Source organism: Helobdella robusta (genome assembly GCF_000326865.2).
Source record: "Helobdella robusta unplaced genomic scaffold HELROscaffold_7, whole genome shotgun sequence".
Lineage (NCBI taxonomy): Eukaryota > Metazoa > Annelida > Clitellata > Rhynchobdellida > Glossiphoniidae > Helobdella > Helobdella robusta.
In genome coordinates, this window is record NW_008705398.1 from 5856060 (window position 1) to 5881147 (window position 25088).

Genomic DNA, 25088 nt, shown 5'->3' on the forward strand with positions numbered 1-25088 from the left:
TTGTTGTTGTTGTTGTTTCTGCTGCTGCTACTGTTTACGGACCACTTGCTGTCGCCATTGTAGTCCTCCTCGGTGAAGAAATGTATGAATTTTTCGACGCCGGCGTTCCTGGCGAATATGAAATCGTACGATAGACCGGCGATAACCGCCCCAAGTACCGGTCCAACCCAGAAGACCTGCGTTTAATAATATCGATTGATTGATGATTGATTGATTGATTGAACTATTGATTGATTGAATTAACGGTTGTTGATTGATTGATTAATTGATTTATTAGATTATTGAATGAATGCTTGGTTGACTTGTTGATTAATCGATTGGTTGGTTGGGTGATTTACAATTAAGAATTATTTGGTGCCATACGATGTATAATAATTTCTCACCTAACTCTCTCGCAATTTATTATGATTAAAAAATCCTTTCTAGCCTAAGGTTCAAAGTACACGCACTAACGAGAGAGAATGAGGACTGTCATCTACTGAATGACATTAATTTATACACTCTTAGTTGATTTAGAAATCAAACAAACGAAAATTTTTCCTTAAAAATCAGAGGTTAATAATACAAACTTTTCAACCAGATGACAAACAAACAACTGAATCAAGTTCTGAATTGTTAAAAAATGCAACCAGCCATCCAGTAGATAATAAAATATTGTTGAACTAACATAATGATCGTTCCAGTTGCCACCGATGACAGCAGGGCCGAAGGACCTGGCAGGGTTCATCGAGGAGCCTGTGTACTTGATCTGCATGGTGTGGTGAAGTGTGTGCGTGTGCTGGTGAGCTATGTTCTGCTGCTGTTGGCTGTCCTTTTATTAATATAACGCAGTTTGCATTTGCTTGATATTGGGACATTTTAAAGGATTATTTAAACTATTATGAAAAAATGTTAATGTGTGAGTGAATGTTGAAGCATTACAAAGCAGCAAAGTACTCACGGCGAACATGTGGCAGAAGGCGACAGCGAACCCGATGCTAAACGCAGCTGAACCGTTGCGATCGTTCTTGTTTGTTTCGCACGAAGCGAAAATAGTGAGCACAAGAATGAATGTAATCGAAGCCTCAACAGTCAACCCATCTGGACAGGCCCTCAAAGTTTCATCCACACTGGTCTGTCCGAGGTCTCCCTCGTAGACGACCGGCGTGATGCCCTTCAGAATTGCTGCTCCGTATATGGAGCCAGTCAGCTGAGCAGCGATGTACAAGACGGCTCTAACGATAGTCACTCTCCTGGTGATAAACATGGCGCACGTGACAGCTGGATTGATGTGACCTCCGCTGATGTGTTCCATACAGTGTACGATTGTGGCCACGGTTAGACCAAAGGTCAAGGAGATTTGAACAATAGTTGGATCTCTGGATTGCCAGTCATGTCCAATGCACGTTCCACATCCAAACAGCACCAGCAAACTTGTGCCCACCATTTCGGCCAGCATAGCTTTCCAGAGAGAAAAACTTTTCAACTCCTTCCAGTTCCTCTCCATCATTCTGATTGCAGCTGCTTTCACCATATTAGTAGCTTCAAAAAAACCGTGCCAGATTATTCTTCAATTTTTTTTAACAAGTTGCTCAATTGCTGTGAACATTAAAAATTTATTACTGAGTTTTATTACTGGTGTTTACGATGATTTCTTATATATTTCATTAATTCAAAAAAGTCACCTACAGACAAACAACACGAACTGAGCTGGGAGATTAACCAATTGAAGAGTACAAATAGCAACAAATTCGTAAAATTTACTTAAAAAATTAATTAGCGAATATGCGTTTTAAGAGTCAATCAATCTAAACTTTTATAGTTTTAATCCGGAAATTTTTATTAATTTTTTTAGTACATCGCTGACATTATTATTTCTATTTGATTGATTTTTTCTAACTTTGTGTAATTATTGTAAATAACGTGAATTTACTCGTTGAAATGGGATTAAACTCGAAGCTCTGTCCCTGACTCAGTAAACATTTTATGTTGGTTTGAATTGTCTTTCAATTTATTTAAGTTGATGAGGAGTGATTAAATTTGAAGAACAACGCATTAAACTGCATCAACATTCGTTATTTTTGCACTGGTTATGATGATTCATTGCATTAATGCATAACAAACATTCACAACAATTAATATTCCGATTTTCATCGCGTGTTATACCCACGAAGGCTGGGTCAGATAAGTGTATGATTTGCAAATCTATTGACCCATATCTTACGTAAACTTCTTTCATTGTTTGCTATTTTTTAATTAAGCTACCATTTTTTCGCTTTAAATTGATAGTTATATCATTTAAATGTTTTATTGGCCATTTTTTGAAACTGCCAAAACATCGATGATTTTTGGCTTATTTAAAGTTCACCACTTGAGACAATCAGTAACTACTCGCGTTGTTTGCTTAAGTTAAAATATTCACCAAATTTTATTTATGATCAACTATTTAATTGAGCAGCAGGTCACTTACGAACTGTCGCGCCTTATGAACTGTTTATCCTACTTATTAAATTAATTAATTAAATAGTAATTACTCAACCAGTTTAGAAAATTGCACAACAAATTCCGCATTATAAACTTCCAAGTTTTGTTTTGCAGAAAAAAACCTATTTTTTTTAGCAAAGCATGTCAGCTAATAAAATTAAATTATCTCATATCTTGGACATATCATGTATATATTGTATATAAATATGATATAAACATATACAAATACACATACAAACATATTCAGACAACACATACAGACAACACTTTTTTATTAATATTTTCTTTTTTTCAAAATTTTTTTCGGTTTTTTAAAACCGGATGACTCTTTTAGAATTTACTATTTTGTTTAAATTTTCGTTAAATGTGTTTTATTAATTACCAATAAATATAAAACTGTCCAAATTATGAAAAGATGGAAAGGATTCTGGGAATTCTATATTAGCAAGAACATATACAAGAAGCAATCCTGTCTAGAAATGACCTAGTGCAGTACCATTATAATTGTCTTGCACGACAAAATAAAACCGTATAAAACATATAGCAGAAAAACTGGTGGCATTAGTATCGGTATCGGTATGTCGAACTGAAGTACCGAACTTTGTTTAACGCCCAGTTTTTCTTTATTTTTATGTCTAAAATTCCGAAATTTTTTAGTTTCAATTTAGTCAGGTGTTGCGCGAAGAGGGTGAGAAAGATGGCTGAAAGTGTCGAATCGTCGAAAGCAGAAGATAAGATGGATGTTGCGAACGTTGCTGCACCTACCGACACCACAATGTCGATGGAGACTGCAGAAACCTCAACTCAGAAGAAGGAAGAAGAAAATGCAGAAAGTTCAATAAGTTTAAGTAGGGAGGAGGATAAGTTCCATTCCAAATCTAAAAGAAGTCGAAATGAAAAGAATGATGATACGGATGCTAGAAGCAGTAAAGGCGAAGGTCCTAACAGTTTCCTTTCAATTCCCATCACCAACAGTGAGGTATGTTTGTTATGTAATATATGTAGTATATAGTTTTTTTAGTATATGACTCACTATGACTATATATGTAATGTATTATGTTGGATTCTGCTCAGTTACTATTTATTATTTAAAATAAATTTACTATATTACATAGCATAAATTATTCTTAGTAACGTTTTGAGCATTACATTGTTGGCATTACGCTGAAACTCTTCCATTTATATTTCAATTGAATTAAAAATTGAACTTAATTACTTTTGAACAGCTGTGTGTGTGTGTATTCAGTTCATTAAAGTTAAAATTAAATAATAACATTTTTTAAACAGACTTCAGAAAATATAGCTGCAATTCAGAAGTTTATTGTAGAATGTGATCCAATGCTAAAACCATTATTGATAAATCTACCAACTTTACACATTACTCTTGGGGTATTTTCATTGAAAAATGTCGTGAATGAGCTGGAAAGGTTACTTACACATACATTTTAAAAGAAACCACATTTATTATCAAACCTTAATCCTTAACTTATGCCATAACTTTTTATACATTTTATCAGTTGCAAAGAAGCTTTAGAAGAATCAAAAAGAAAAATACTTGATTTTGGAGCAAAATTTCCATTATCAATAAATGTTGAAGGTGTTGGTTCTTTTAGCAACCGAGTGCTTTATGCCAAAGTTACCCCGAGTGATGATTTGAAGGTTGTTAGCCAAATGTCAGGTGCAGTTAGGTTACACCACATAAATAATATGTGAAATAGTGTTTTAATGTTTATTTTAGAAACGCTGATGAAAGTTTTTGAAGATAAAGGAATAAAAGCAGCTGACTCTTTACCATTTAAGCCTCACATCACCATTATGAAGTTATCAAGAGGAAAGTTCTTTTTGAAGAAAAGTGAATTTGATTCAAACTGAGTTTATGTTACATTTAAATTGTCACTGTTGTTTATTGGCCTCACTAAAAGTAAAAGTAATGCTCAAAATCTGTTTAAATGAACAGAATTTTGATACAAGCCACATAACGTTGCAACTGATAATAACTGAACATCAAAACTTTAGAGCAGTCATTATCTCAGATGAAAACATTGTTTTAAAAGTATTAATCCATCTTAACCAATCTCCATTTAAAAAATGATTTCATCTAAAATTTATAATTGTTAATAACGGACCAACTTATTACTAACAGACCTAAAAGAAATAATCGAAAAGATAGAAGCAAAGTATGAGAACGAGAAGATGGGAAGTAATGAAGTGAACCGAGTGGACTTGTGTTGGATGCGTAGGCAAGCACACTCAGATGGCTACTACAACATCATTCACCAAATTAAACTCGATCAACCAAGTGAAGCACATTTTGAATCAGATGATAACACAAAAGCAGGTATTAATAAAGAAAAGGAAATTAGCACAAGGGACACCGGCACAATTGAAGATATTGATACACAAAATCATAAGACGGTAGCTGATGACGACAATAGCCATAGCAAGGCAAGCACAACAGAGTCAGGTGCAAACATACCAGGTGAAAAAGTTCCTGAAGGGGACAGAATTTAAACAAACCAAACTAACAAAAACACAGTTTAAAGGATTCACGATAAAATGAAGACTTAAAATCAGCGCAGATATGAATAGAAGTTTTGCCTTACAACCCCGCATTATTTTTCATCATCACGGCAGCTGTCTGTATTTATTTTTTCTAAGAACACCATACATAATAATGATGACAATCAGTTTTTTAAACCTTTAATATTTTATCTATATACAAGTACATTAAATGAAATTAAATCTAATATAAAGAATAATAATAATAAGTGAAAATAATAATAAGAAAAATAATGAACTGAAGCTTAACATATCGCACAACTATTATCGAATTCAAGCCTTTAATCATTAAATAGACTAAGAAAGTTTAGCCTGTTGATTGAATCTAACGAATGCTCCAGTCAGCTGCTAGCTAGAATCAGTACAATCAATTAATTGATATGTAGGTTCTATATACTCATATTGAACAACAAAAGCATTATTTAAGTACAATTTAAAATTTATTACACAATATATTCACGTGCATATTTATAATATATATATTTATTTATCTATTCATTTTTATATGGTTATATACTTTTTGTAGCAACGAGAAAATTTAGATGTGTTAAAATACAAATCTTCAAAACGTTTCAAAAGTAGCAAAATGCACTAAAACGGCAACACAAACGAACAGAAGCTACCAAATTACGTAACGAGCACTACTTACCTACATCAGCATCTATGCACGAATATTACAATACGCACGTACGCATATACACACACACATGTATATAGTATGCATTTACATATATATTGTTGAACATATGTATATAATATATATATATATATATATGAAAATTTCTTGTCCGGTTTTTCTAAAGTGACCAAACGATATACACAAAATTTACGAACACTATATAAAGTTTATAAGTACCATCGTATAAATAGAATTGATGCCAGTAGTGGTATGTGTATGTGTGTGTTGCGTGTGTGTGTGTATGTAAGTATGTGTGTGTGTATGTATAAGTATAATTGTACAGTACGATTAATATGTCATCAAATGATTTTTTTCTCCAACAAATCATTTTAGCAGAAAAAAACTGACAGAAACAGAATTTCGTTTTGTAGTAATGTGCAAATATTTGTACCATATATCACTCAAATTAAAATGAGTCAAATTAACATCCAACTGGCATGCACTTTTGCACTTACAAGTGGTTTCCAATGCACAGTAATAATTAAAAAAAAATAAAACATCAAACATTGTGAGACACTCAGCATACACGCCTATACACACACACACGCACATATATATAAATACTTGTACGTATTCAAATACGGCATATAAATTGTACATACACATGTGCACGTTACCCACGCACGCGAGTTAACTTCACATTGCAAAGGGTGTAGCCTGGTGAACATGGCACTAAGTGCGTACAACATCCGGCCGTTCACAACCATACCCACACGTACATACCGCGGATATACACATTTCAGTGCACACAGACATAAATGGTCGTAAATATTAGACGCATATGCTTATAAGATTCGAAACATATACAAATATGTATCCACTATTATGCTTCTTGTTCTTTCAGAAAACACAATATGTAAACCTAACATGATATATTTATTTACGTTATTCACTATTATTTTAACTAAATTTAATTACATACAATTAGATTGTCTTGACAATTTAATGAAATTAAGATGAAAAGTTAATAGAGCGGAAATAATAAAATTATAATTAAATAAAAAAAATATATAATTCAACAATGGCAACAGTAATGCTCAACACGGACTGACGGATGTAACAATGAAACACATGTGACCACTGCAGATTGCCACCGATGTCATTGCAGTCGCCGCTGTCATCACCACTGTCATCATCAACTCATCAACGTTCTTGTTGCCTAACATTTGCAGATGCATTCCACCTCAGCACATCAGCGCAATCATTCCAATGGTGGAAGTAATTCGTGCAGTTTGAACTTGGACCTGACGTGCTGTCTGACATCATCATCCCGCTGTTGATGGTGTAATCATATTTCCAATTTTATTTACAACAAAAAATTACAAAACATCTTTAAGCTAATCTTGAAGAACAATAAAACACAACTAGACAGGATCAATATTAAATTGCATGCTTGAGATAGAAAACTAGATTAGATGAGATTACCTTGGTGACCAGTTGTTGTAGGAAAGGCAACAATTTCATGAGTTCGTCGTCATTCTGATCATCAAACCAACTTTCGATTGGTATCCCATTGTCCAGCTGCAATGTTTGAACATCAAATCAAGTATATTCATTAATCTATAACTAGCTCCTATTACATCTAATTGCAAAATAGCATGATTTTATTCATGCCAATTCTCAAACTTCAGTGTAACTGTCTAATGCTACACTAACTGAGCTATACACTAAACAAACATGGCCATATTTTTCCGAATAATACATTTGTTTTAAGTTTTAATATTCTAAGATGAGTCATCAATGTAAAATTACCCAATGAATAAGACATTACAATATTCCATGATAAATCAACAGTATTTAGCGTAACGTTCACTACCAATGCGATATAGCCGGTCTAAAAGTAAAGCAACTCAAACAGTAAAGTGAATAACGTAGAAAAGCATTTAAATTTCTCATGAGGCTCAGAAGTTAAAACCTGATAAGCGAATGCTTGAGGTGAGTTGTCCACGATGATAGTCTTTGATAGATCTCGACCCAGTACATTCAAATCTTTAATATAGTTTCCATTCACACATATGCAGTGCTCTCTGAACAGCCGATATCTGGCAGTTGGTGGTTATTCAGAGAGGTCATCATATATGAAGACTAAACAAGAGTTAACATGGTATGAAATACATAAAGCAAAATAATAATAATAATAATGTGTCATTTAATACAGTTCCCCGTGCATAGCGTCTGGAGTGCTATAATAATTTAATAACAATAGTCCATTTTCTCACGAGCAGCTTTCAATATGTTTACACCTATATAACATGAATACACATATCGATCATAACAAATCAGCCAGATATTGATCAGGGAAGGACTGATGCATAGGAGTGCTAGTTCTCAAAATTACAAATTTTAATGTTAGGCAGAAAACACAAATAACAATGAAACAAATCATAATAAAAAACAGTGAAAATAAAAAAATGACCATCCAAGGCTTGAGAACAAGTGGTTTGAAAACAAATTTACCTGATAAGTTTTTTCTGTGGATCCAGAAGGTTCAGCAATTTGTTGGCGTAGACCTTTTTAGATGCTGTGAAGACGATGACTTCAAATAGTTTTGATACATGCTCCAGGAACTCTCTGTGCCGAGGTCTCGTCTTCACATAAACCTTAACATAAGGTGCAAAATCAAACTCTTGATATGGGTCCAATTTTTGTAAATACTAATTGCTCTAAACAAAAAAAAGAGCGCACAATGATGAAGACATAATCGCATGAATAAAAAAACTAATTGAGCTAGTCAATTAGTTAAAGCCAATCATGAAACAAATCTACTTATATTTTTTAAAGGATTCCAACCAATCAACTAAAAACTTTGGTTAATCATTAAGTAACACAATCACATAACAATAGCAAGAGTAGACCAAACCTGGTAGGTGACATCTTCAAAAAGAACGGGAAAGGTGAAGACGGCATCGGGAACCTCAGTAAGACTACAGTGGACCAGAGTCTCATCAAGATCGAGGACCAGGGTGTGTAGAGGGGCCCTGCGTGTCTTCAGTGGGAGGGCCGGTGTCTTGATTCGCATGTCATCCATCAATGGAGGTAGGTAACGGATGAAGTAGTATCTGCTCGCCATTTTTAATTACATTATTATCAGTAACTTATCCATTTATTCACTAATCAATAACAATTATTTCATTCTGATAAATTATAAATTTTTATTATATTGTAGCTAGAGCATATTTACCATCAAGTGTGAAAACATGAGTATATATGTAAAAAATTAACAACGGTAGAAGATATTTCAGAAGTGATCAAGATTTGATTATTTAATGATAAATGAATGAACAACTGAATTAATGAATGAACAGAGGATAGTAAGAACGTACGGATCGAAAACTTCCTGGTCCCAATCATCCACCTGCTCGTCTGCACTCTCCTCCCCCTGTTGCCCCCCTGTTTCCATGGCAACAGTAGCCAGGCAGCCAGATGAAGGAACAGGTTGTAATGTAGCACTAGCGATCAGATTAGCAGAATGAGTAGGGGACTGATTGGAGAGAGACGAAGAAGATGAGGAGGATGGGGGTCCGTACGTTAGTACTTCGTCGCACCTCAACTGAGCTTCAGAAATTGAATTGTTCATTAAATCAATACTGTCGTTGGCGATGGCGTTGTTTGTGGCGGCATTGTTCAGCAATGTGTTGTTGTCTTCTATGTTGTCAGTAGTCGATGTGTTAGCAGCACCATCATCTCCCACTGTGAAGAGAGGAATCTTGTTCTCTTTACCCGATTCTGAAAAATAAAACCATTTAATAATGCAGTAAAAATTATGAGAAAAATCAAGAGACAAACCATCAAGATGTTGGCCAATGACATCCGATGGTTTTGTGGCACTGCTACACGATTGGTCAGGAGCATGGACCACCTTAGCTATTCACAACAAATCACATTGATTAGTAAATGTGTCGACAAAAACAAGGAACTACTTCATCCCTTTATTTTATAAAATTTAAAGAGAGTGAATGTGAATGATACCTTTTGGGGGAGAAGGTGGAGGACAGAGATGGAAGGCAGGTGAGAATAATGTGTTGCTCATGCAAGCTGATTTGGCTCTCGTTGTCATTGTCGTCGTTGGGACATCTGCTTTTCTTTTTACTGTTGACCTCTTACCTGAAATTTAAAGAGACATAAAGAATTCCATGTATTAGAATGAAAATAAAGCCTATTTTTAATTTAAAACTGACAGAAAATGAAGTTTTTAATGCGAATATGCAGCTAAAACACTTATGCATAATGTAAAAATGTATCCAAAGTTACCTATATTTTTTGGTTCATTTTTTAGCAATGAGTTGTCGCATTCAGGAGTGGTTTGTTGATCTTTTGACGTAGTCGTTGCAGTGGTTGTTGTGGCTTCTTGGATTACAACTTGTGAAGTTGGCATCTTGTGATTTTTAGTGGGAGAAACTGACAATGAAGATGATGTAGATACAGTCGAGTCTTGCAACTCATCATTAACTACTGACGTTTTTTCAGTAGACTTGGAGCTAGTAGATGCAGCATTACTTTTACAGAGCTTCTCAGCTGGTGGGTCCATTTTTAGATTCACACAGGCTTTATTCCTGATGGGTTTGTCAGCTGATGTTGATTCACTTTCAACCCCATCACTGGCTTTTTGGGACTTTGAAGTTGATGACTGAACATGAATTTTAAAAATATTTCAGTTTGGTTTAATTAATAATAAATTAGTTTTTAACAATAAATCAAAATTAAAAAATATATATATATATAGAACTGACTACAATGTTGGCGTCAGACTTGGTCCGCATAATTCGTTTATCTTTTTTAATTGGAGTGGAAGCGACAACTTTTTCTTTTTTAGGGACCTTGGATTTTGTCCCACTAACTCGTGGCCGACGTGTTGATTTATTCCTAAGCTGCATTTTTTTTATTAAAATAATCAGTGCTTAAAAAATTAAAAATAAACTTTTCCCTAATTTTTCACCATTAAAAACTAAAACATCCAGTCAGGGAACCAAAACAATTGATTGTTCAATGGAAAAAAATTCGCGATAACTTAGCGATGATTTACAAATAAAATTTTTCGCGCTAACTTAACCAAACATTTGCGAAGAAATTTTAAAAAAATCGTAAACAATGTAAATTAGTCAGTGATTAGTTCCGCTGATGGTATTTCTTAAAAATCTTTTTAATTAAATTATAAATTCGATATTTTTTTTAACAAATGTTTAGATCAGAATTAAATGTCCTTCGAAATTTGAAATTCGCACCAAAACAAAGCACTATTTACTAATTTGAGACTATTTTCGCGCTATTTAAAACCCGGATGATCAAATAATCCGTACGACAGGCTCGTGCACAAAAGTAAGTAAGATGGTCATTATAATCATTTCTCATGACATGTTCGTCAAAAAATCTATAACACAAAACATTTGAACATTGAAAATAAAATTAAAATAACTTGTTTTATAAATGTTTTATTTGCATAATTGTACACTATTTTACGGTGAATAACATGAAATAATTGTTAATTGTGATTAAATACGGAAAATCCCATCATTATGTTAATACATACAGTAATCCAAATGATATAGCTTAGCATATGTTATGTATGCGTTGTATGTAGTTATATAATGCCTATTTAAAAAAGATTTTTTCTGAATTAAAAAGAATATTGCTCTGCTGAGGTCCTGGTGGTCTGGGTTTGTGTCAACCTAACTTGATTAATATTTTTTTAGAATTTCTGATTTAAAAAGAAACAAGTATGTCAGTTGTTTTTCTATTATTAATTTTTTTGGCTTCTCATTTTATGTATTGATATTTTTTTTATAGTTAAGAAAAATAGAAACTACCAGATTTTTCACCAAAATATCTATTTGAATATAAAAGCATAATTTAAAAATTTTAAATTAATAATAAGTTGAATGTGTGAATTATTTATTTTATAATATTAATAAATTCATTATAATTAATTTATCAATCATCAATGATATCTAACTAATCTAATTACTAACTAAACCAAAGTAGACTAAAATTTAAATTAAAATGACTAAAGTTTAATTTAAATTAAAAGTTATGGTTTTCTAGTTTTAGTAGCTGGTGTTTATTTTTCTTGATTTTTAATACAACTCAACAATATTTTTTTTTACCAAAAGACAACAAAAAGAAAGAGATTCACTAAAATATTTTCAAAATTTTTGCTATGTCACCCATTCCTATTCCCACTAATGACCATGATGATGAATCTGATATGAAAAATGAAAATAATATTGCTCCAATTAATACTTTCCATGCAAATGGAGATGCCCACCTGAATGATAATGATGATGATATTGATTTGATTAATGATTACAATGGCTATCAACCTATTCCACAGGGTGGTTAAATGTTTTGAGTTTCAGATAACATTAATATTCCAACATATTGAAAATCAGTTTGTTTACTTTTTGAATGGTAATGAAAAAACATAATATTATATATTGTTTTCTCTGCATTAATGAACTACATAGTGATCTGATATAAATTGGAATAAATTGTTGTATATATTTATATAATATATAAAATTTGTATTCCAAATATATCAGTATGAATTTAAATTAAATGAAATGATCACCATTACTTTCATAATTAGGACCCGATGGCTCCTTATCACATTATGACGGTGAAGAAGAAGAAGAAGAAGAAGAAGAAGAAGAAGAAAGGGAGCTGGATTTGGGTTCAATCCTAGCTTCAGCTAATCTTACATCACAATCTGAAGTAAAAATTTTAATTTAAAATTGATGGCTTGCTGTCAAAAATTCGTCAAATTAAAAAAAATCTTTAATAGCCAAAAGTGAAAATTTCAAAAGAAGAAATTGAAGAAAGAAAGAACATATGGCAAACACCCCGAAATGATAGTGGTCATCCCATGGATCAGAGTATGTTTTATATTTCAAAGAAAGTTAATGTTCTTTTTTGTAATATAGTTAAATATACTGTACATGAAAATTTTAAGGTATTCAGTAATTTTAATAATACTAAGCCATACTTATTGAAAATTTTCAAGGTGAGATTGACAATATAAAATCGATCATGCAAGGCATCAAAATTCCTGCAAACCATATCCCTGAATGGGCCCAACAAATCTCTGATGAAACTTGGAAAAGCCAATTATTAAAATTAACATTAAAAGATGTTGCCAAATAATATTTTTTCTTGCTTTACACTGAATTTATAGACTGAATCATGACAATTTTGTTAAGTTTTTCGATAGTTTGTGAATATAAGCGGTTGCTGGTTGCGTACAGTGTGTATGGATGTGTTTCTGTATGCGTGCGTGTAAGAGTACGGTAAAAATCTCGAATCTAACGTTGTGAGTTGGGAAAATGCGAAAAACAGAAGCGCATATTAATTTTGGTACGTTTGCGGTTATTAGACGTCTCACAGACCCTAACGAGATTGTTGAACATAAATTTAGGCTTGTCGGCTGGTTGAGAATCCGAATTTGTCTCGCATCGCAATAGTCATGGTAAAGTTCATTTATTTCAATCACTAATTTTCCTGCTTATAAATTTATTTAATTTTGTTTTACGTTGCCAGGGTAACGAATCTTCACTGCCTATGGAACTATGTTCAACATGTATGTCTTTTAGCAGCTTCTTTGCTTCCTTCAACAAACAATTCAATCAATAAAATATTAAATAACACTAATTTATAAAAAGTAATTTAAATATTAATTAGAGAAGATTAAATTGAAATTTTTAAGTTTTATTTTGACGTAAAAAATTTCATTTGTTGTTTAATTTATGTTTCAATTTTAATGAAGTTGACATAGAAGAAATTAAAAGGCTGGGGAAAAGATTTAAGAAGTTGGACATTGACAAATCAGGCTCACTGAGTGTTGAGGAGTTTATGTCATTGCCAGAGCTACAACAGAACCCATTAGTTCAACGTGTCATTGATATCTTTGATACAGATGGCAATGGGGAAGTTGACTTCAAAGGTTTCTAAGCTTCTATTTTTGTTCCTTCACGTTACAAAACAAATTATAAACATATAAATAATATAAAAATTTTTATTAGAAAACACTTGAAAGCAATTATTCATTGTTCAAATTGTTGAGTAGTTTTTTTTCTTATTTTCATTCAACTGAATTTTTTATCTTGTTTAGAATTCATAGAAGGAATTTCTCAATTTAGTGTAAAAGGAGACAAAGATGCCAAGCTACAATGTGAGATTCACACTGTTTGATTTCATCCAATCCTTTTATTCATGATTTTGCATAAAAATTTTGTTTGTAGATCATTTGTAACTCTAATTTTAACTCATAATAGAATATAATAGATGTAATATTAATTGTTTATCTTTATATTAGTTTTTTCACAAAACAGTTGCGTTCAAAATCTACGACATAGACAGAGATGGTTTCATATCAAATGGCGAATTATTCCAGGTCCTGAAGATGATGGTTGGCAGTAACCTGAAGGATGGACAACTACAACAAATTGTTGACAAGACGATAATCTATTCAGATAAGGATGGTGACGGAAAGATATCTTATGACGAGTTTTGCGCTGTGAGTTCATCTTTCTGCTTCAAATTTTTAAACTATACTTATTCAAACATTTTAAAAATTTTGTTCCAATTAAATTAATTTCATTAGCCTTTACTCTTAATGCTAAAGTAGTAATATTATATATAAATGTAAGTCTTAAAATTTATGTTTTGCTAATTTGGTGATTGTAAAAAAATATGGTTTGAAAATATAAATATATTACAGATGGTTGGTGGACTTGAGGTCCATAAGAAAATGGTTGTAGACGTCTAGTTGTTCCAACAAGAAGTAGAAAAACAGTGATGTGACTGTTCTTTTATATAATTTAATAATATTCAATAATTTTCAATTTATTTTTGAATTGTATTTTTTGACCTGGCTGCAGTTTTTTTGCGTTTGTATTTTCTTTGGTGTGTTGGTGTTTTATATTTGCATTTGTACGCATAAATACATGTTAATGCACAGAATTTTATATCAACTTATTTGGAAGCAAACATGCTAACTAAAAAATTTCTGCTAGGAAAATAAGTACATGTGCTTTTTCCATTTTCCCTTATCATCACCATCATTGTATTTTATTCATCATTGAGTCTTAGTGTATTGTACTATTTTATATTATTAATCAATTAACTAGTTATTTAACTATTTAATTAACTAATTGATTAGTATTCAATTGATAAATACGTTTCTCAAAAATAGGCAACATTGTCATCAATCATTCTATCTATTCGTTATATTTTGAATGCTTTCAATTTTTTATGCACACAATGCATTACAATCCAACCAACGTTAACATCGGATAATATATAATTAATATTATGTATTAATAAATACTATTAATTGGACATTCATCTGTTCATTTTTAGATGACAGCATGCTGTTTTATTATTCCCAATCCACTAAATTTCATACCATCAGAATTTATACATGTTCATGTCAGTATACATGTATATGTGTACATACATATACATGTATGTGTATATGTATACCTATTATTTATATACTATATATTATGTATACCTACACATATACATACGTATATATTTGCTTGTTTTAAGTATTATATCATGCAGTCACCATGCCAAAAACAGATAACTTATTTATCAGTGTGCAAGACTTTAGTGTGCCATTTTTGACCAATGCACCTTTTTTGACACACATACATATATATATATATATATATATTTATGTGATATATATATATATGATGCACTATACGTTTTTAATATATGTATTTTCATATATCTTGTTAATTATTAATTATCCCCCTGCTATATATATATATATATATATATATATCATTTGTAATATATATATATACAGCTTCTACGTATAATGAAATCATGTTATTGAATAATTAATTGTTGAGGCTTTCTGCTGTTATGGTTGTTAAGATTTGGAATGAAAATATAATTTTAATTGGATGAGTTTGAGATGGTTTTGATTGCTGTGTGGTCTGGTCTGTTGCTGTCTTTGCTTCTGTTCTTTTTTTGTTTATGGTTGGCTTTAGATTTATTACCCTTTTTTGATAAGTTAATAATTTGATAAAGTTGATAATTCATAATTTTATTAAATAGTTTATTTTTTATTCTAATTTATTTTTTCCTCACGAAAGAGCTATCTTTTAAATGAATTTTCAATAAATTGTGCATAGCTTTGTGTTATAGCCAGGTTTAAATTTTTTTTTCATATTATATATAATTAATATTGAAACAAAAATATTAACAACAAATTATTCGGCAACACAACAAACGTCAACCAATTACAAAGTTTATTCTATGTGAATTTATCAATCCATTGACATGTATAAATTGATTATTCCTAAATATTTATATAATAATAATATTCAACTAAAATCTTAACAAAAGTGACATCATAGATGATGTCTTCAAAACAATGACACTAAAGACGTCGACCACTAGATCTATTTTTTTCATCACATCTCTTCATCAGAGTCCGGCTCTATCATGGACGCCTGTCATAGTAGTGAAGTTTATCATTAGGTTATCTAATTATCTATTTCAGGAATGTAGAAATGAATGTATGTAAACACACCTAAGTTGAGAAAAGACACCCAACAAATAAACAACGCATTCATTCACTGAGGAAACATAATGCTGAATCAAATGTGGAATGGACGGCTCACACACACATACACACAACACTATAGAGATGTTTACACATAAACACACAGGTACACAGAGACAAGAGCTGTACACACACATGAACATACACACCTTTGCATATTTTATGGCTTCCTCAAGAATGTCTTGTGGAACCATCTCATGTCGGCCCTCAGTGTCTGGGGGAATTTTTAAAAATTATTATTGTTTTAACGTTTTAATTTATTTTCATTATAAATACATCCATGAAAAATGAACAAATTATTAACCACCATCTAGAATTTTTAATATAAACTAAACAATAAAGGTGTATGTATTTATTGAGATGCATACTTGTACATGTGACTTAGTTTATGTATTTGTGTGTATGTGTAAAGTGTGTGTGTGTGTGTTAAAGTGGTGTACAGCTTTTTTTTTATAAGTGTACTATGTAATGTACAACTTTATACGCATACCTTCTCCAATCCAGCTCATTTCCAAGTCAAACGCTTTGTCCTTTAGCTCATCATGTACAATGTGTATACTAAGTCAAATTTTAATTATTATTGCATTAAAATTAACTGAATTAAATTACTTGAAATAATACACAAACTCATTTGATACTTTGATTCATGTATATGATGTAGTTTATCAATAAAACTCAACATAAACTAGATTTTAATTTAAATAAAGTAGAAGGTAACGAGTAAAAGAGTATAATGTAAAAAATTCGCTTACATCTTGGCAACTTCTTTTACTATATCTCTCATTGTCATGTCTTTCATCTTAAAAATTGAACAAATTAATCTATTACATAAAATAAAATGCTAATAATAATTAAAGTAATAGATGATAAATATTAAATATTATTATAGGAGTCTTCTAACGAGAGATCAAATTTTATTTAAAAACTATTAACCTTGACTTTTTCAACTTCCGTTTTGGCAGCCTGTTTGGCTTTACCTACTGAGCAGCCGTGATAGCCCTGAAAAATATTTCAAAGTTTATCGGTAGTATAATTATTATTTTAATATAAAACCACCATAATTATTATAATAACGTTGAAAAATAATAAATTTTATAATTATTTTAACTGTATTTTTCATCTGAAACGTCACAATTTCACTAACTGAAATCATTCTAATTATGAAAATAAACTAGAAAAAATATCTGAAATTAATTTTAATGTTTAAAAAAAATATTAATTAAAAAATTTTAAATAACTAACATAACATATTCCAGAAGGCTCAATGGTGAATAGTTGAGGAATATTGTTGTCGACACCACTCAGCAATACACTGCAACCGAATGGCCTGACAAAACTGTACAAGGTGTATGCATGCATGTACATTGCTACTCTATCGGCCAAGACCTAAAATTAAGAATTTTGAAGTTTTGAATAACTAACATACAAAGAATAATAATAAAACTTAATTAATCATAAATTAATGATAAATTATGAACCTGAATTCTTTTTAGCTTTAATTTATTGTGTAAAAAATGCTATCAAACTCCCTTATAACAGAAGATACATAAGATTTATTTAAATAATTAAAAAAGCTGACAACAATATAAATAACATATATATGTATGTGTACATATATTGAAGAGGTTAAAAGTTGCCCAAACAAACCTTGCATGGAATGGGATTGCCATAGTTTGACCTGTAGTTCGATGCTTCTTGTTTTGCAATGTCAGCTATCTGGCGAGCGTCTGCCAACAAACCAGCAACTGCCTAATTAGTGGTAGATAAAATAAGTTTTTAAAAACGAAAAGAAAGGTTTTAATCGTAATATGATATGTATCATTCATGTTATGTGAAAAAGTTAGAAAAACTGAACCATTCCAATGTGTTCATCAATGTGGAATATTCTCTTGTTAGCTTCTTTCTCATATAATTTTGACTGGATTAACTTTTCAACTCCAAAAACCACTCCATTTTTACCACGTATTCCAACTGCAGTGCTGGTTTGGTTAATATTTCAGTTAAAATGAATTTCTGAGTTTTGATTTTAGTGAATGACAATAAAAAAATTTCAAATAATAAAAACAAATAATCTAGCTAGAAGAGTTCTCTTCAATTTTTAAATCTTATATAAATTTTTAATTAAAAAACCACTTTTAAAAGAGGGGAAAAGGTCATTTAAAAAATTAATTCAAACATACAATTGACAAAAATTAGATCTACTGAAAATTGAAGCAAACAACTGACCCGCTGTTCTCAACGGCCTTCTGGGCATATTCTACCTGGAAAACTTTGCCATCAGGAGAAAATTGGGAAGCTGACAAATCATACTGAAATTAGAAATTTTAAACGTTATTTTAGCAAACCTTAACAAAAATATTTCTCAAAATACTAACTCCAGTTCCGATCGAACTCATTTTTGATATTAATTATGATAAAATAAATTAATTTAACTTTTGAAGGGAGATGATAAAGCAGAAACTGGGCGATATTGCAAATATGAAAAGTTTATGCACAGAACATTATATTTTGTGCCGTTATATTAAAACCAAAGAACACAACGACTTGGTTGCATATCTAAGCTTGGACTGTCATATATTGAATAAACTTTGAAAACATGATGCATTTTACAAGGTCCAACGTTAACGTTCGGATCAATCAGGCCTATATTTCTACTCTTATGTGTAACTTGATATTCAGTTTTTCAAAATTTTAGAGTTAGGTGTCTAAAAAAGGTTTGAACAATACATTATTTTCATTAAAAGCAGAATTCACCACAAGTTCCAGTTGAGGGTTAATGTGAAATCTAATTTATACATTCTCATCATGTTTTAGTGTGCCCAACCAAATATTCATTTTAGCTAGAATTATTTCAGTCACGCATGAATTTTTATTGTTTTTTACAGGCGCACAATTGAATACAACACAAATGCAGTATAAAACGGTAAAATAACTCAATCATATGTATAATTTCATTGGCACCAACTTGCTATCAGGTGAGACGCGCGCGTTAGATCCTTTTAATAAGTTGACACAACACTTGAATATGAAAAATTTATGTGTTTAAAATTTATTGACTTCGTGGTATATAAACAAAAAGTTATTGGAATTTTTAGTCTTCTTGTTCGACGCACTTTTAAAATTATCATAAGAAACATTTTTTCACGTCGTTATAATGACGAATTCTTTTGTGTTATTCAAAGATTTTACAGAAATATTTTTGGCTTATAAAACATCCAGCAGAGGCTATTTTAACTGATGTTATTAAACGTAATGTAACTAATGAAGTTTAGAATATTCCTCAATTGTTTTTGTGTTTGATTTGTTTTTATACAGATGATTTGTTCTTATAAAAAAACTCAGAAGTGCGGAGGTGTATTCAGCGTATTTCGATTTGAACAAGAAAGTTGCGCTCCTAAAGATTAAACAAAACATTGATGAAAGATCTTAAGCATTTCATGTTACTAAGAAAATGAAATATTAATTGTAATTAAATGCTATATTAAGTAATAATTTCTTATAATTGAAAATGTTTAGAAAACAATAGGATTGATGGCTTAAGAATATGTTCACTTTCTCGCTAACAGCAGATCCCATTTTAAAATTAAAAAGTTGTTTTTAACAAGCAAGCTTGTAAGATAGCAAAATTAACACAAAATTCGACCAGCTTTTTCAACTTTTTTGGTCAAATTTCAGTCTTTTTTTGAGACTGAACAACTTGTCGACGATTCATTCATAACCTTAACTTCAAATGAAATAACAAGACAATATTCTGCAGTTTCTCTTATTTTTGAACTAAATCCACCTATTTTTCTCCACTATCTGAAACACTGACTCAAACATGACATACGATTTGGAACTAAATAAAAGATGAATTTAACGAAAACCCCAAAAGTTAAAAATTTTTTTTACGTGGATGTTGAATTTTTTACGCTAAAATAAAAAAATACAACAAAAACTGTTCAGTGTTCACGAAAACAATCTGAACAAAAAAAGAGCTAACAATACATTCTCGGTAATATGCCACATTTAAATGCCACAAGCGTTCAGAATCTTAGAAAATAAAATAATTTAATTATACAATAAACTTTTAAAAGAATATAAAAAGTATATAAAGTTTCACATTCAGCCACACATTACCACTCAACAATAGAATATATAATTGTTTGGAAATATTAAATAAAATAATTTTGTTTTGTACGCTCTCCTCGTACGTTCGGTTCCGTTATTTAGACATCTCAGTTGATGGTCTTCAAAGCCCGTGGTTTTAAACGGTTGCCAGTGCTTCCCTTGCCATTTGTACCTTTCATGTTCAGTTGGAATTCAGTGGAGTTTGTATTTTTAATTTTCCTCGGAGGTGAGGTCATTAAATTGTCCTTTGATTGCTGATAGTTTTCACTATTCGAGCTATGCCCACCAGAAATATCATTGGATGGACTTTTCCTATCATAAATCATATTACTTTCCTCGACATTCTGTCCTAGCCACGGAGCTAGTCTTCTGTGTTTTAATGTCTTTGGTTTTGATTTGTTTGCTGATTCGTTTATTTTATTATTCACGTTATTACCGGAAGTCTCGTCTTCCATAGTGTCTTCGTGTATTCTAAATGGTTTGTCAAAATTATGTGAAGAAACTGTACTGTGAGGTGAGGGGTAGTTTATAAATTTGGTTTGAGATGGCGCTCGAGAATGAATATCGCTGGCGTCGTAAAACTTCATACGATCTTGTAAGGTCATCGACTTGCCCTTGCAGATGAAGATGCCAATTTTGGGATCCGTGCTGTTGGGATGTGTGTCGCAAGGGTTGGGTGCCTCGATGTTGTAAAGGGTGGTCTTTGCGGGGGTTTTGTTGTCGTTGTTGTTGTTGCTGCTACTTACAAGGTTGTTGCTGTTGTTGCTGCTATTATTACTGCTGCTGCTGCTTCTGCTATTGTTGTTGATTGGGCAGTTAATTTTAACATTGGTTAGAGATGAGGATGATGAGGATGATGAGGAAAGAACAGATGATGATAATGACGTTAAATATGAAGAGACATCATCATCATCACGTCTGCCATCAGCGCTGGAGTTGAACGACTGGAGGAGGTAATTGAATGAAGGAAGAGGTAGTGATGGATTGAAGGTAATTATCGGTGGTGATGATGACGATGATGTTAAGGTTGTTGATGATGATAAATTCGATGATGACGATGACGCTGATGATGTCTGCGGAATTTGATTTTCTTTAAGTGGAGATCTGTAAGGGGTCCAGAGTTGACCTTTCTCCCTGACCGGCTTCAAAAATGACGACGAAGACACCACGGATGATGACGACAACGAAGATGATGATGAAGAGAAACATAATAAGGATGACGTTGTTTTTGATGGAAATGTTGAAGGTGTTGATGCTTTACGCAATACTGATGATGATGACAATGATGGAGATGATGACGACGATGATGACGGCAAGAGAATAACAAGATCAACATCATCTGATCCATGGGTGGTACTTGCAGAATGCTTCAACAACCTTCCGACTTCATTATTATTATCATTTCTACACAAACTGACACACGATTGATTCGTAACCACTTTTGTTGTTGATGTAGCCAATGATGATGTAATTGTTGTTGTAATGTTGGATGCTGATGTAGCCAACGATGATGTAACTGTTGTTGTAATGTTGGTCGTTGATGTAGCCAACGACCATGTTGTTAATGTAATTTTTGATGTTGATGTTGTAGGAGCGGACTCAGATGTCGTAGATTCTTCTTTAGAGGGAGATGCTTGCAATGTGAGTTCAGCACTCGAATGTTGATGATCACACGCCGACCCGTCACTCGATAGCATTGAAAAATAAACTGAGTTGCTGCAAGTAATTCCACTCATGTCATTAACTTCTGGAAGGGTGAAGGAGGTATTATTGCTGGAGTTGTTCTTTGTAGTATTGTTGCTAGTGTAGTAGCTGCTAGAGGAAGAGTTGTTGGGAGTGGAGAAACAACTATCCTCATCAATGTTATTATCATTGTTATACTGGTCATTGCTACGATCATGATGTTTTTTCATTGATAAATTTTTGGTGTTGATTTTGATTTTGAAAATGCTCGAATCTCTGTTTGCTGTGTAGTGGTTTGAGTTGACAACGGATGAATTTAATGGATCAGAAGTTATTTTTGGTGACAATAGAGATGACGACGACGATAATGATTTGGTGAATGAGAATGATGATAATAATGATGATGATGGATGTAGCAATGAACTTGCTAGCTGCGAGGGTGGTGATGATGATGATGGTGGTGATGATGGTGGTGGTGATGGTAATTGCCTAGCAGTTGATTTTTGATATTTTCTTGAATTTCTCTTATTTGAGGTTGAACTTTCTTTCTTGACGTTTTTCCTCTGCTGACGATTTTCTTGTTTTTTCATGAACCTGAGATACTCCTTGAATGTGTTGAACTGGCAAACCGGGAGCTGGATAGTGGATGTTGTTGGTTCTGTTGTTGTTGTTTGCTCTGCAGATGTTGTTGTTTGCTCTGCTAATGTTGTTGTTTGCTCTGCAGATGTTGTTGTTTGTTCCGTTGATGTTGTTGTTAGTTCTGTCGATGTTGTTGTTTGCTCTGTTGATGTTGTTGTTTGTTCTGTTGATGTTGTCCACAGCGTTGTTATTGATTTTGTTGTTTGTGTTGATTCGCAACGCGCTGCTGCTGTTGAACTGTTGGCAGCTAAATGTTGAACTGTTGGTCTTCTAGCGAAGATGACTTTCTTAACAGTTCTGTTGTCAATGGTTGCATTCTTCCAAACCACAGCGTGCAAATGTAAATCTCTGATCTGGTAAGTTGGAAAGATGATGCTGATGAAAGCATTAAAACTGAAGGGATTATAATCTTAATTTTTTATAAGACCATCAACTGATAAACTGATGAAAAAATTGACAAATAACTAAGTTGACAAAGAGTTCGCCAGTTGAAATTTTTAATTGAATGTTCTTTCATTGATAAATTAAATAAGGGCGGTTTACAACAGAATGAAAAGAAATAGCACAAACAAACTTACAGAGAAACTCTTGAATATCTTCTCCACGTCAGCAATGGCGTATTTATCCGGCAGGAAGTCATCATCGGCTTCATGAAACACACCCACCATCACATCATCGCCATCAACACCACGACTACATCTGCTACTACCCTCAGTATCACCGCTAAAATTTTTATTATCCTCATCATCATCACCACCTCTATTATTATTATTGTCATTATTTGCAGCACCATTATAAATACTATCGTCAGTAGCAGTTGTAGTTGCGGCAGTAGCCGTCGTTACGTCACATGCCACGTCGCATTTCATCTTCACGAATTTTTTTAACAATTGAATAGAGAGATAGCAGGAGCACGAAATATACTTTGGGTCCTCCAACGTTAAGGTGAGCTAGAAATTTATTTTATTCATTTTAATTAATTTAATTTATACTTTGGAAAACATGATTTTATAAAAATTTTATTCAAATTTTCAAACAATTTTGAGTTTGCCTACATTGTCGTTGATGATGATGATCTGAAGAATAAACTGAACATCTTGCTTGGAACTGACCAATATCGGTTTTTCAGCATCTGGAAGGCACTCGTCCATGATGGCACTGCTCGGGTCTGCAAAAGTTGTAATGTTTGATGGGGTTTAAAAATTTGTTGGAATAAAACTGGATTACAGCATCGTATAAGGGTTTTGTTTAAATCACAAAACACTTTTGTCTATAAATTCACATTCCTATTTAAAAAAAACTATTAAAATTGATCAATCAACTTATGATATTTAAACATCAATTTTTATTTTCAATTTATTTTCGAGTAAGTTATACATCAAACAATGACTTTGTGTACATGGATGGCAGGTTTATTTTAAAAAAACATAAATCAAAACACTACAAAATCAAAACAACACAAACAAACAGAAAAACGAACAAACAAACAAGCAGACAACACAGACAATACAAACAACAACACAAACAACGACGACCAACCAGTGGAAAAGATCTTTTTCAACTTGGAAACAATGCACTGCAGCTGGTTGTCCTTCATAATGTAGGTCCAAGGATGGATGGGGTGGATGACTGTGCCACACACGGGACACGAGTGACTTTTTTGTACATGTTCCTTCAAACATTCTCTACAAACTGTGTATGTTTGTTTGTGTTTGTTTGTTTGTGTATGTTTGTTTGTGTATGTTTGTTTGTTTGTTTGTGTGTGTGTGTGTGTGTGTTTGTGTGTGTGTGTGTAAGTGAAAGAAAAAATGTGTGAATGTATATAAAAATGTGTGTGTGTGTACATATGTGAGAGAGCGTGAGAAAATGAGAGAGAGTGTGTTTGTGTGTGTGTGTCTCTGTGTTTCATTTTAGACTTTATGTACGGTTTTTAATTATTAAATGTGAAGCACAAGCAGGCACATTAATAGAACATTCGAAGTAATAAAAATAAATTAATTTGTCACATAAAGATTTAAATAAATAAAGGAAAATAAATAAATAAAAATATCAATTATATAAATAATTACAATAACGATGTGATACAATAAAATGGCCATCCAAATCAGCTTTCATAAGCCTCCAATAAGGTTTAGAAGGGCTTTGTGCCATTGTCTTGTGATGGAGATTTGTGTTGCTAACAGTGAACCATGCAAACGATAAAACTACAATTACTTTTTGTTTGACATGGATAACACGCACACACGTAAACACACGCACGTACACACAGAAATAAATGCACGCACACACACACACACATAAGCAAGCTTACACACGCACATAAACACACACACAAACAAAAACCTTTCACTTTTTATGAATGTAAATTGATTGTAAGTGAAG

The 25088-nt window shown here is 32.2% G+C and overlaps 6 protein-coding genes across 6 annotated transcripts in view; 2 read left to right on the forward strand and 4 right to left on the reverse strand.

Moving 5' to 3' along the window:
• The window catches only part of HELRODRAFT_165272 (hypothetical protein), a gene marked incomplete at both ends in the record, with an annotated part of 1862 nt that extends 349 nt beyond the window's left edge, over positions 1–1513 (reverse strand). Inside the window, 3 exons of the mRNA XM_009031111.1 lie at positions 1–176; positions 668–748; positions 941–1513. The exon at positions 1–176 is cut by the window's left edge and continues 349 nt beyond it. Coding sequence (XP_009029359.1) covers positions 1–176; positions 668–748; positions 941–1513 — 830 coding nt within the window. The remainder of the gene's footprint in view (positions 177–667; positions 749–940) is intronic.
• A 1647-nt stretch (positions 1514–3160) lies between these two features.
• HELRODRAFT_165273 (hypothetical protein) lies at positions 3161–4974 on the forward strand (the record flags this gene model as incomplete). The annotated part of the gene is made up of 5 exons (XM_009031112.1): positions 3161–3442; positions 3751–3890; positions 3981–4141; positions 4202–4315; positions 4607–4974. The coding sequence occupies 5 exons, from the start codon at positions 3161–3163 to the stop codon at positions 4972–4974; spliced, it is 1065 nt and encodes a 354-aa protein (XP_009029360.1).
• A 1928-nt stretch (positions 4975–6902) lies between these two features.
• HELRODRAFT_69237 (hypothetical protein) lies at positions 6903–8771 on the reverse strand (the record flags this gene model as incomplete). Its single annotated transcript, XM_009030541.1, has 5 exons — positions 6903–6974; positions 7127–7222; positions 7617–7743; positions 8159–8301; positions 8562–8771. The coding sequence occupies 5 exons, from the start codon at positions 8769–8771 to the stop codon at positions 6903–6905; spliced, it is 648 nt and encodes a 215-aa protein (XP_009028789.1).
• A 4457-nt stretch (positions 8772–13228) lies between these two features.
• On the forward strand, positions 13229–14459 carry HELRODRAFT_69604 (hypothetical protein; the record flags this gene model as incomplete). Its single annotated transcript, XM_009030598.1, has 5 exons — positions 13229–13271; positions 13458–13634; positions 13803–13862; positions 14023–14207; positions 14412–14459. Coding segments are annotated over 5 exons (513 nt in total), but the record flags the coding sequence as incomplete, so codon positions are not given.
• Positions 14460–16207: 1748 nt separating this feature from the next.
• HELRODRAFT_69441 (hypothetical protein) lies at positions 16208–18670 on the reverse strand (the record flags this gene model as incomplete). The annotated part of the gene is made up of 9 exons (XM_009030581.1): positions 16208–16488; positions 16765–16832; positions 17027–17073; positions 17208–17273; positions 17517–17660; positions 17922–18023; positions 18130–18253; positions 18501–18583; positions 18650–18670. The coding sequence occupies 9 exons, from the start codon at positions 18668–18670 to the stop codon at positions 16208–16210; spliced, it is 936 nt and encodes a 311-aa protein (XP_009028829.1).
• A 1473-nt stretch (positions 18671–20143) lies between these two features.
• Positions 20144–25088, reverse strand: part of HELRODRAFT_189685 (hypothetical protein) — a gene marked incomplete at its 5' end in the record, with an annotated part of 5856 nt that continues 911 nt past the window's right edge. Inside the window, 6 exons of the mRNA XM_009031113.1 lie at positions 20144–22498; positions 22622–22702; positions 22991–23059; positions 23285–23656; positions 23819–23874; positions 24246–24398. Of these exons, the coding sequence (XP_009029361.1) occupies positions 20492–22498; positions 22622–22702; positions 22991–23059; positions 23285–23656; positions 23819–23874; positions 24246–24398 (2738 nt within the window). The 3' untranslated portion in view covers positions 20144–20491. The remainder of the gene's footprint in view (positions 22499–22621; positions 22703–22990; positions 23060–23284; positions 23657–23818; positions 23875–24245; positions 24399–25088) is intronic.